Source organism: Elephas maximus, chromosome 17, assembly GCF_024166365.1.
Source record: "Elephas maximus indicus isolate mEleMax1 chromosome 17, mEleMax1 primary haplotype, whole genome shotgun sequence".
NCBI classification, from domain to species: domain Eukaryota; kingdom Metazoa; phylum Chordata; class Mammalia; order Proboscidea; family Elephantidae; genus Elephas; species Elephas maximus.
In genome coordinates this window covers 60,950,734-60,962,802 of record NC_064835.1, presented here as the reverse complement: position 1 = coordinate 60,962,802, position 12,069 = coordinate 60,950,734, and the positions used below count along the sequence as shown (strand labels likewise).

Genomic DNA, 12,069 nt, shown 5'->3' with positions numbered 1-12,069 from the left:
TTAGAGCTGGCCACCTTTCACATGTGAGTCTTCCTGGATCGTCCCTAATGAGCATGCACCAGGCATCAGGGGAGCCAGAGGGCCTCTCAAATCCTCCGTCCCCATACCTCTCAGCTTACTTTTAAATGTAGATATTTTTGTGGTTTAGGAACCACTGTGCATTAGGACCACCGGGAGGACTGAGGGCTTGTTGACAGAATGCTGGGCCCCTCCCCCAGAGGTTTTGATCCAGAGGGTCAGGGGTGGGGCCCTAGGATTTGCATTTCCTACAAGTTCTCCAGTGATGGTTGGTGGTGATGCTGCGGTCCAGGACCACACTTTGGGAACCATTGTTTAGTGGAATCTTCCTTGCTTCTGCTGGGGGAGGAAGAGGAGTGTCGTTCTTCCTGATCCACTTTAGCTTTTTAGATTTTGCTACACAATCAGCGGGGCCCTTGGAGTCTACTCATCCTCTTTGGCCGCTGCCTGCTTTTTGCACCAGGTACCCCTGGTCTCAGAGTCCAAGCATCTGGAGACTGATCAGCTCCTTAAGGATGCTGAGCTACTGAGAAGGGGCCTGGGGAGTTGTGGGCTTTGGGGTTGATGGAAATACCTGGATTATTGTGAATACAGCTTTTTCGAACAGTCCTCAGCAGGCTTAGGAGCTGCATATCCCACTCAGGGTTGTGAGGTTACGCACAAAACCCTATTTGTTCTTCAGACTTTTTATAGACTCACCAGGTGTTCCACCTTGGAGTTAGAAAACAAAGATAACTTCTTCGAATTGCCCCCGGGAGATTGTTTTTCTAGAATGAAATAAAAATATAAGACGAAAGTTGCTTATTTTTGCAGGTTGTCTCATAGGATACCAATGGAGAATGTCCCCTCCCCGTCCTTGTCCCCTCCCCCATCACAAGAGACAGAGGAGCTAAAATACTTCTTGGCAGTTAAGATGGTCTGTCCTTTCTGGTAAAATAATCAGCTGTGCACTCATGTCATGGGGTTTCTGACAGGGCCACCAAGGGATGTTCTGTTCCCAGGGCACAGGAGGACTTCCTGGTTAGCTGCAGTGATAGTTTTCTCTATTTCACAGGGTTATTTTGACAGTCATTTGGATAAATGATTTAAGTGGAAGACAACATTTAATGAGCGATACCTAGTATTAAGCACTTTATATATATTGACTCATTTAATCCTTCCAGTAACTCTGAAGGGTGGATATTGTTATTACTCCCATTTTATAGCTGAGCGAATAAAGACCTCAGAGGGATAAGGATCTGGCCCACATTCAGCTAGCTCCTTTCAGAGCTCAAAACCCATGTCCTTCACATCTGTGTTCTTCTGCCTCTCTGCTCATCTTCCTGTGTTGTGTGCCCTCAGCTGTTTGACCACATTGCCGAGTGCCTGGCCAACTTCATGGACCAGCTACAAATCAAAGACAAGAAGCTCCCGCTGGGTTTTACCTTCTCCTTCCCCTGCCACCAGACTAAACTAGATGAGGTAAGATGGGCTCTTCAGATACTTCCATTGCTTCATCCGTGGGGCTGGGAGGATGGGACGGACTGATCTGAGTATTGAGAGTTCTGTCATTCTGAGTGACTAATTCCTTAATACTTCATGTGTGTAGGGGTGAAGGAATGGTGGCAAAGTATCCGAGCATGGGGAGGTCTCCCTCACTCTTCCTTTCACTCCCCTCCTCCCCCCCGCTTCGCATTATGTTACCCTTTCAGGGAACAAGACTAATAAATTAGTCAGGAAGAACCTGACCTATATATAGTGTTATGATAAAGATCCTAGAAAGAAAGGTAACCAGGAAGTTAATGTCTTTTTGGTCACTGACACTGATGTGAGGATTTAAGTATCTTATTTTGACAGTTTTATAACTTCCTCTTTCTACTTCTCTGGGCAGTAAATCATGAAGGAGTCATTCATTTAATCTTCACTTTCCTGGTCTCTGATGGGGCCCAAGTTTCTCCTTCCTAGGCTAGTTAGGAAAGCAATATACAGACACAGTCATGATTTAGTTTAGTTTTGGTCTCTGCTAATGGTTCTTGTTTCAGGTGTGTGATCTGGGTTTTGGTTGGGGGGAATTAATGTTCATTCCTTGGTCTTTTTCCAGAGCTTCCTGGTCTCGTGGACTAAGGGGTTCAAGTCCAGTGGTGTGGAGGGCAGAGACGTGGTGGCTCTTATCCGGGAGGCCATCCAGAGGAGAGGGGTGAGTAGGGGTGTCTAGGTGCCCAGGCCACAGTCATGGTGCGAGTTTGGGGTCTGGAGGCTCTTTTCCTTCTTCTAAGCCCACTCTGAAGTCTTCCCCTATCTGCCCTCAAATCAGCACAAGAACCTTCTGTGGTTCTTCATAAGGAGAGGATTTCTTTTCTTCTTCCCCGGCCATGCTTAACCAATAATCTTCTATGTGATCGGATATTGTTGGGGTTTTTAGATTAGCACAATGGATAAAAAATCTTAGTCTTGGTGCCAGAAAAACCCTTTAGTCCTTAACCTGAAGAGACTTGAATATCACTGCCAAGTAAGAAGGTAGGGATGATGTTAACATTGATATGAAATGGGCAGAGAGAAGACAAGATAAAGATCGTATCACAGAAGGAGTTATTGGGAGGGAGAGAGGAGAAGACAAGGCAAGTTAAGACAGTCTCTTCTCAGTTAAGTGACGGCTGTAAGCAAGACCACAGGAGCCTGTGTCAGGCAAATCCTCTGTAAGGAGGACAAGCAGAGTGTGGAGTGAGTTGCTGCTAGACTGGATCTGGAGCCGGGTATTTAGCTCTCCCCTTCTTTGTTCTGCGCAGGGTTAGTGACTGGCATCACTGTTGCACCTGAACTGTGTGGCGTGCTGCTTTTTCTCTGTGTCTTCATGTCTGTAACCTTCTGTGATGATTGAAGTTCAGAGCCCTCATTTTATCCCCACAGGACTTTGATATTGATATCGTGGCTGTGGTGAACGACACAGTTGGGACCATGATGACCTGTGGTTATGATGACCAGAACTGTGAAATTGGTCTCATTGTGGGTGAGTGAACACTGGGGCATGAGGGCTGGTGTTGGCCAGTGGACGGGGGTGTGCGATGGAAGGGAGAAGGGGTTGGTAGCCTGGGTGTTCCTTTTTACTTCATATTTGAAGACAAGTGGTACAGTCACTGAGGAGCCCTGGTGGCCCAGTGGTTAAACGCTTGGCTGCAAACTGAAAGGTTAGTGATTCAAATGCACCTGTCACTCCAAGGGAGAAAAGATGTGGCAGTCTGCTTCCGTAAAGAGTTAGAGCCTTGGAAACTCTAAGGGGGCAGTTCTATTCTGTCCTGTAGAGTTGCTATGAGTGGTAATCAACTCGATGGCAGTGGGTTTGGTTTTGTTTTTTGATGTGGTCACTTTGGAGGGCTGAACCAGGACCCTGTGATTCTGCTTTTGCTTATGGTGGCATGGTATCAGAGACACCCTTCAAGAGCTGTAAGTTTCTGCACTGGGCTGAGGGGCCGAGAGGAAAGTGCAGTGTAAATGCTCAGGGCCACATGGAGACTGTGTGCCCTGTCCCTTGGTGCTCCGTTTAGTTGCGGAGTTCAGGCTGGCAGTGGATTGGACGTGTATTGGGATGCCCTAGGAGTCCGTAGTGAGGACCTCCAGCCACTTGAGCAGTCTGAGAACAGGACTGGGGGTAAACTGGAACCATAGGGTGGGGGTAGAGGAAGGTGTGGGTGGGTGCTGAGCAGCCCCTTGCTTTGGCCAGGCACGGGCAGCAATGCCTGCTACATGGAGGAGATGCGTCACATCGACATGGTGGAGGGCGACGAGGGGCGGATGTGCATCAACATGGAGTGGGGGGCCTTTGGGGACGACGGCACGCTCAACGACATTCGTACCGAGTTTGACCGGGAGATCGACATGGGCTCGCTGAACCCCGGGAAGCAACTGTGAGCAAGATGCCCCTGTGTGTGGGTGGGCTCAGGGGAGAGGGTGGGCTCAGGAGCTGAGCTTGGGACTGGGCCAGGGCTGAGCGGTGGTTCCCATGCTTTTCTTTACAGTCTTACATCCCTAAAAGATTGCCAGAGACACCCACTGGTCATGGGGATGCTGAGCTTATTATGCATGCTGTGACTAGAAATTGCTGAGATGGCTCTAAGAAGGTAGACCAAGCAGATAAACCGGATTATCGCCAATAATTTGGCCATGTCCTTCAGAGCAGTCATTTTAAAAATCATAGTCTTAAGTGTGTGGCCCTGGTCTTTCTTTCTATCTCCTGTTTGTAAATTGTCCATAGAAACAATTCTTGAGCCACATAAGAGAAGTTGTGATGAGATGACCAAGATTGGGGTCTCTGAAATATCCTTTTGTAGCTTCCACCCTGTCACTGCCCAGAGGACAAGGCTCTGACAGTCAGCTCCTAATTTACTGAGACTCTGACTCAGACCTCAGGCAGCATCCCCCATGAGCTAGGCTGATACCCAAGGAGTCCCAGGACCTCTTGCTCCAGCTATAGGTCAACGCAGTACTGATTGGAAAAGCTGGTTAAGGGCTTTCCTTGGCCTCTTTCCGTGGACCCTGCGGCCCAAACAGTATCCTGGGATATAACCATCTATATCAGCCACCTGGGGGTGGACGGGGGACGGTCCCCAACATTTTGGTCCCTGAATGTTATATTCTCCAGCCAGGCCAGACTTGGTTTTTAGTTACTTTTAACTCTTAAAAAACATTATTTTACTCTCACAAACATGTACTAAATGAAGATCTTGAAACAGGAATTGCTGCAAGCGCGGAAGGCGTTGCAAAACTTTTTGAGCAATGCAGCACCTCCTGGGTCTTCTTGCGGCTGTGGTTGTTGTAGGAAAGCTTTCAGCACAGATTTCCACTTTGAGAGGAGAATTCCAGCCTTATAAACCAGACCGGGGAGCGGTGGGGGTGGGGGGGGGGTAGCCTTTTTCTTTACAGGAGAGTCCTTGCTTCCTCAAAGTACAGCTTATTTAAGTTCCAAGCTTCTCTCACATGTTGAAACCTGAGTCCATTTACTTGTAACTTTCTTAGGAACATACTGGTTATGTCTGTCCTCAGTGGTGAGAGGTTTATGGGCTGAAAAGTCACTCAATACCTGCCTCCATTAATGAGACACACCCGAGTCATTCCAAGTAGCCATATACCCTTTGAAGTGTCAAAAGACGAAATTGCCAACTGAGCCTTGTCAATACATCACTGGTTTGTCCTTATACAAAGCAAAGGTTGAGAGGACATACACTAAATTGACAACCGTGACAGCCCTATAGTCATTATTGACAGCATTTTGTCCTCTTGGTATGCTTCTACATAAAGATATTCCAAGTGCTGACTGAAACAAAACGTTTTAAAAACTGGAATAAAAATTTTAAAAAGCCACTCTCACTTCAGAGCCCAGCCTCCCCCACGCCCCCCCCCCCCGCCCCCCGCCGGAGGACCAGCCTTGTGGTTTGCTCAGGCGGGAGAGGACGGGAAAGCAGAGTTCATCACCATGTATGCAGGGTAGCTACCCAGGCACTGTGCCCATGCTGGTGTTTAAATGTTTTAAATGTACCCTGTGTTCAAACCACTTGCTGGCTCTCCATTTAGCTCCATTTCTGCCATCCCTAGCCTTTGAGTCTTGAGCCGGTCACTTCCTGGGGGCCTCGGTTTCGTCTGTTGTCAATGACACTAGGTGACGGCCGGTGCACCTGCTCCCCTGCTCTGGGCCTCTTCCTTGCTGCATCCCGTTCTAGTTAGTCCCTGCAGGCCCCGGTGCCTCCTCTCTCTAGGACCCAGATCCTCTCTGAAATAACAAGAAGTGGGCCTGCTTTGCGAAATAGAATTGCAAGGGCTTGGTTTTCACTGTCATGTATTCCTAGCCAGAGAGACTCTTTCAAAAAACAAAATAGTGTCACCTAGTGTTGGAAAAATAAATTACCTGCTGGCCTTCTCAGCTTGATGGCTGGCCCCCTACCATTCCAAAACAGGCCTTTTATCTTGTCACTTGTCTGCTCAGAAGCTTCCACCATGCCTCACTGCCAGATTTCCTAGACCAGCCCAGGCTCCCCAGCTCCTCCAGCCCCCGCTGAGCTGTCCCTTCTCCACATACCTCAGTCCTTGAAAGTTCTGCACACATTAGCTCTCACCCAACCTCTAATGTGTGTTGGGGTTTTACATGTATACATCTTGCTTCCAGAGTTGTGAATTCATTGACAGCGGGGACTTCTTGCGGGTATCTGTTTTCCTCCAGATTTGAGAAGATGATCAGTGGGATGTACATGGGGGAGCTGGTGAGGCTGATCCTAGTGAAGATGGCCAAGGAGGAGCTGCTCTTTGGGGGGAAGCTCAGCCCAGAGCTCCTCACCACAGGCTGCTTTGAGACCAAGGATGTTTCAGATATTGAAGGGTAAGCTGGCCCTGCCACGTCTGTCTTCACTGGGTCCCTGGGAGGGCATACAGGCACTTGGGGGATGAGGAAAGGGCATATGTGCTTGACCTTTCAAGTGTGGACCACAAGAGGGCCTCACCCAACGTGGGCCATGGTGGGCCTGTGGTTTTGTGTCACTGCCCTGCTGTCAGCTGCAGTCGAATTGGCCCCTGATCAGTGGAGACCCCATGCACAATGGGATGCAACCATTGTGATCCATAGGGTTGTCATTGGCTAACTTTCAGAGTTAGATCACCAGGCCTTTCTTCCTAGTCCATCTTAGTCTGAAAGCCCCACCGAAGCCTGTTGAGCATCATAGCAACGTGCAAGCCTCCACTGACAGACTGGTGGTGGCTGTGCATGAGGTGTGTTGGCTGGGGACTGCACTGGGAATCGAGCTTAGGTCTTCTGCATGGAAGGGGAGAATTCTACCACTGAACCACCCGTGTGTCCTATCACGTCTGTTGCCCTTATGGGACTGCTTGGCTCTGGCCTTGTTTTAATGTGTGAGGCTCCCAGTTGATCCTGCCTTGCCTTTGATGACTCATTTGCACCTGTTTCCTTTCCCTCCTCCTGAAGCTCTGACATCTCTTTCCCTACTGGCCATTCTCAAAGAGGACTCTATCGTGACCTCAGCGTCATAACAGAAAAATAGGTCCTTGGGTAGCCCAGAGTTTTACCTATTTCTGGATTCTGTTAAGTACAGCTGAAACTTGTGTTTTTACAGATTAGCTGGGGTAGGGAGGGGAATGAACTGATTTTTGTTTTTATTAGTCAATTAACAGTATCCAAAGACTAGCATCTAGTTTCCTGTACAGGAGACTTCCACTTGTAGCTTGAGGAGGTCTTGTTCCTTCAGGGACCAGGTGGTGGCGAAGAGGTGATTGTGGTGCTGATGGGAGTGGTGAAACAGTTCAAATGCCTTGGCTTTAAGTGGAAACTCTTGAAAGAACTGTGCCTATTCCATGCTAAACCCCGAGGGGTGAAAGTCCTCATATTTGTGAGGCACTTAGTTCCCCTAAGAAGGGGGGCTGTGCCATACTTCAGCCCTTTAGCACCATCTTTAGGCACAGGTAGACATTGCCAGCTCCATTGTGAAATGCTGCCTCACCCTGTAAAGTTGAATAGGTAGCCAACTCTCCCCCACGTTTCGTCCTTCTCACCTGATAAACCAGAAGCCAATAATCTGTGACGTTTATGGGAAGGAGTGGTGGGAAATGGACTCTTACTGCTTTATTGAGGGGAAATACGGTGGGCCCCTTGGCTGGATTCGCATGTTCAGAGGTGGTTGGTGGCAGAGATACCCTTCCTTCAACCTTACCCCAAACAAGGAAACATACCACAAACTCACACACACACACACACACACACACACACACAACTTGGTGTTTAAAGGACCAAGCACAGGACCTTGTTCTTACATAGTGTGTGCATAAGTGGCATTCTACCCCCCATAGGTCGCAGAGTGTGAGGTGTGTGTCTACTCTTCCTGGGAGGTGGGAGTGCTGAGCTGAGGGGCTTCCTTGCCAGCCCAGATACCCCCTCTCCCACTGGCCACAATGGACTGCACACAGTGCCCACGTACTCTCTTTCTGTTTCCCCAGCGAGAAGGATGGCATCCGGAAGGCCCACGAGATCCTTGTACGGCTGGGCCTGGACCCAACGCAAGAGGACTGTGTAGCCACTCGCCGGATCTGCCAGATTGTGTCCACACGCTCAGCCAACCTGTGTGGGGCCACTCTGGCAGCAGTGCTGCGGCGCATCAAGGAGAACAAAGGAGAGGACCGGCTGCGCTCCACCATTGGGGTCGATGGCTCCGTCTACAAGAAACACCCCCAGTGAGTCAGTGTTCAGGGACTGGGTGGGGCTGAACTCCAGAGCACCTGGGGACCTCTGACAGGTGCAGGAAACCTAAGTGATTCCATGGGCACAGGCCAGCTCCATTTTGCATTTTGGGGGTGTAGATGGACCATGGATATGAGGGTCTTTGTAGAATAAAAGGCTAAGAGCCCAAATGGGCCAGTAGAAACTGGGAGGGTGTTTTCCTGGTATGGGTGGAGGTGGTTTCTGAAGGGCGTCAACAGCTTGGGCTCTACCTGAGTTCATCTGTCCACTGAGGGCCTTTTTGCCACCTGTTCTGTGGGAGTTAATGTTTCTATCTACTTCTTTCTTCTCTGACTCTCTCGCATCCTTTGGGAGTCTGTTCAGTGCTATGTCATCTTCCAGGGGCTACCCCAGTTCAATGAGTTGCCATCCTCCTTGGGTCATAGGTGCCAAAATATTCAAATTTCCCTTGGGACCTGGGAGCCATTTTTCACTTCATGTGAGTGCCAGGTCACTGCACCATCATTAACTTAATTGTTTGATGCAGAAGATTCCACCCCTGAGATTCCCCGTCTCCTAGCCCACTGCTTCAAAATCATTAATGTGCCTTTGAATCACCTGCAATGTTTTTAAATGGCAGACTCTGATCCAGAAGGTTTAGAGTGGGCCTGAGATCAACCTGTGTTTCTAGCAGGATGGAGAAACTGTGATGCAGATGCTGCAGGCCACAGACCACAGTTAGAGTAGTAAGGCTCAGGAGACCAGGGCTTGAAGCAGCCTCCTCCCAGAGAACTTCTTGCTGAACGCAACTGGTGTCCTTAGCTGTTCAGACAACTTTAAGATCATTGGCAGAAGTTAGCCAAAGAGAGGACCAAGTCTAGAAGAATTTCTAAGTTCTCTGTTTTGGGTCTTTCCCAGGCAGGATCTAATGAAATGAGTAATGAAGCATGAAAAGTGGGTGGAGCTGGAATCACCTGATTTCACTTGGGTTGCTTCAGCAAAGAAGCCGTTTGTACATATGTCGGACAGAGGAGCCAGTGGGCCAGTTTGATTAAGAAGGGGAGGTCTTATGTGACCTGTTGTGGGGGATAGTGGGTTCTTAGAAGGGTCCTTTCCTTCAGCATGGGGGTGAAAGAACACAGCCAGAATCATCACAGTTGAATATCTGAGTTTTATACAGTGACCCCTACCTTGGAATAGAAGGGAAGGTGCTGTTTAGGCCAGCATTTACTACTACAGGGGCTCATGGCATTTGGGCTGAGGTGGTGAGTTCCTGCCCAACCAAACACACCACTGACCCTAACCATGGACTCCTGTCTCCCCACCTTGGTGACTGCAGCTTTGCCAAGTGTCTTCACAAGACTGTGCGGCGCCTGGTGCCTGACTGTGATGTCCGCTTTCTCCGCTCTGAGGATGGCAGTGGCAAGGGGGCGGCCATGGTGACAGCAGTGGCCTACCGGCTGGCCGATCAACACCGAGCTCGGCAGAAGACCCTAGAGCCTCTGATGCTGAGCCATGAGCAGCTGCTGGAGGTCAAGAGGAGGATGAAGGTGGAAATGGAGCAAGGCCTGAGAAAGGACACGCATGCCAATGCCCCTGTCAAGATGTTGCCCACCTATGTGTGTGCCACCCCTGATGGCACAGGTACATGGCAGGGTTGCCACCTGGCCCACCATGGTGGGTCTGTGTCATGGTATTGATGCTCTGGGAGGGCTCCCTTAGATTTAGCATTGGACCTAAACATGCTTCTTTAAGTATATTACTAGGGAATCCTAGTGTTCTATAAGCTTGACCAAGGCATTCTTCTGCTAAAAATCAAACATTAATAATAGTCAATACTTACTGAATGCTTACTATGTGTCAAGCACTTCTGTAAGAACCTAACAAATACATTAGTTCATTTGATTTTTGTTCACTGTTAACATTGATATGCTTGACAGAAAAGTGAGGCACAGAGAAGCTAAGAAACCTGTCCAAGGTCACACAGCTAGAAAAGGGCAGATCTAAGATTAAAACCCAGGAAGTTCCAGAGCCACCTCGCTCAACCATACCACATTGGTATTGTTCAAGGGTCGGCAAACTCTGGCCCATGGGTCAAATCTGGTCCACCGCCTGTTTTTGTTAATAAGGTTTTATTGACACATAGCCATACCCACTTGTTTGCATATTGTCTGTGGTTGCTTTGTGTTACCACGACAAAGTTGAGTAGCTGTAATGGAAACTGACCCACAAAACCTAAGATATTTACTTTCAGGCCCTTTATAGAAAAAGATTGTTGATGCCTGGGCTAGGTGTTCTAAGAGACTGTGGTCTTTTCACAATTCGGAAGAACATGATCAATGAGCAGATTTCAGAGACTGAGATTGGGTCCCTGCTCTACACTGTTGCAGCTGTGTGACCCTGGGTGAGTGACTGAACCTGGCTCGGCCAGGCTTCATTTTTCCGTAAAAGAGAAATGAAATCCCTCCTGAGGCGTGCGGGCACAATACCTGGCACATCGTACTTGCCCCACAAAGGAGGGTTTTCTCTTTTTAAAAGATTTCCCTTCAGTTTTCCTTGAAGAATTGCACCCTGCTGTTCCTTCTCTATTCTAGAATAATCTAACATACCATGGCATTTGATTTAGCATGAACGGTGCATTTGGGTGTTTTTACATGTACTCTATCAGTGTTTCCCGGGTTCCACGGAGTTCATTGTATCTTCTGGGGTCCCACCACCTGAACTCATTTGAGAACCTCTGAGGTGATCTGGCCTGGAGGAACTTACTTTTCTTTACTGTTAGGTAGGGATCATAGTCCATTACCCCTGAAGTCGTCAAGGGGTCCTAGAGAGAGTCCCCTGTCTGAGGAAGGTGCTGTAGACACTGGTGTGGTGAAGTGGTGATGCCCCAACTCATCATCTTTCCCTGGCTTATTTTCCAGAGAAAGGTGACTTCTTGGCCTTGGACCTGGGGGGGACAAATTTCCGGGTCCTGCTGGTACGCGTGCGGAATGGGAAGCGACGTGGGGTGGAGATGCACAACAAGATCTACTCCATCCCGCAGGATGTCATGCATGGCACAGGGGACGAGGTGAGGCAGGTGGCGCCTCCAGGGGTTGAGGGGGACCTGGTAGACATACACCTGTGGGGACAGTCCTTTCTCTGCCCACCACGGTCCCAGGGAGGGCTAGGTAGGCCTAGGGCCCCAGCTTGGCTTTCACTCAGGTTTGTACCTGAGCCTTGCATTTCTCCTGGGTGAAGGCCTTAGGGCTCATGCTCAGGCCCTGCGGGGTGACGGTCTGCCCTGAGCACCCCCTCACCACCCTGACTTCCCTCGGCAGCTCTTCGACCACATCGTCCAGTGCATTGCCGACTTCCTCGAGTATATGGGGATGAAGGGCGTGTCCCTGCCTCTGGGATTCACCTTCTCCTTCCCCTGCCATCAGAACAGACTGGATGAGGTAACAGTGCCTTCCAGGGGGCTCTCCCATGGGCTTTACTGACTCTTGAGCAGCCAAGAGGAGCAGGAATTTGGCGGGGGAGAAAGTTGTGCTAAGAGGAGAGAGAGAAGGCCATGCATGATCATTGGGGAAGAGGGGACCATCGATGGGAACGAGGAAGTCAAGGCTGGCAGAAGTTGAGTAGGTTAGCTTGGCTAGGATGGAGATGATGCTAATCAAAATATTAATGACTAGCATATTTTCAGCACTTACAATATGCAAGGCACATTTCTAGACTTCCTATACGCATTATCTCATTTAACCCTCACAGCAACCACATAAGGTAGGTGTTTGGAAGCCTATTTTGCAGAAAGGAAAATAAGGCCTATAGAGGTGCCAGGTTGCTTGCTCCAGGTCACATAGCTTGGGAGTGGCCAATCCATG

The 12,069-nt window shown here is 49.3% G+C and overlaps 1 protein-coding gene across 2 annotated transcripts in view; it reads left to right on the top strand.

The window, feature by feature from the left end:
* Positions 1 to 12,069, top strand: part of HK2 (hexokinase 2) — a 75,634-nt gene that overhangs the window by 49,058 nt on the left and 14,507 nt on the right. For both annotated transcript variants that reach the window (XM_049856441.1, XM_049856440.1), the window contains exons 4-12: positions 1,360 to 1,479; positions 2,099 to 2,194; positions 2,905 to 3,004; positions 3,716 to 3,899; positions 6,206 to 6,361; positions 7,987 to 8,220; positions 9,546 to 9,850; positions 11,128 to 11,276; positions 11,527 to 11,646. In XM_049856441.1, the coding sequence (XP_049712398.1) occupies positions 1,360 to 1,479; positions 2,099 to 2,194; positions 2,905 to 3,004; positions 3,716 to 3,899; positions 6,206 to 6,361; positions 7,987 to 8,220; positions 9,546 to 9,850; positions 11,128 to 11,276; positions 11,527 to 11,646 (1,464 nt within the window). The remainder of the gene's footprint in view (positions 1 to 1,359; positions 1,480 to 2,098; positions 2,195 to 2,904; positions 3,005 to 3,715; positions 3,900 to 6,205; positions 6,362 to 7,986; positions 8,221 to 9,545; positions 9,851 to 11,127; positions 11,277 to 11,526; positions 11,647 to 12,069) is intronic.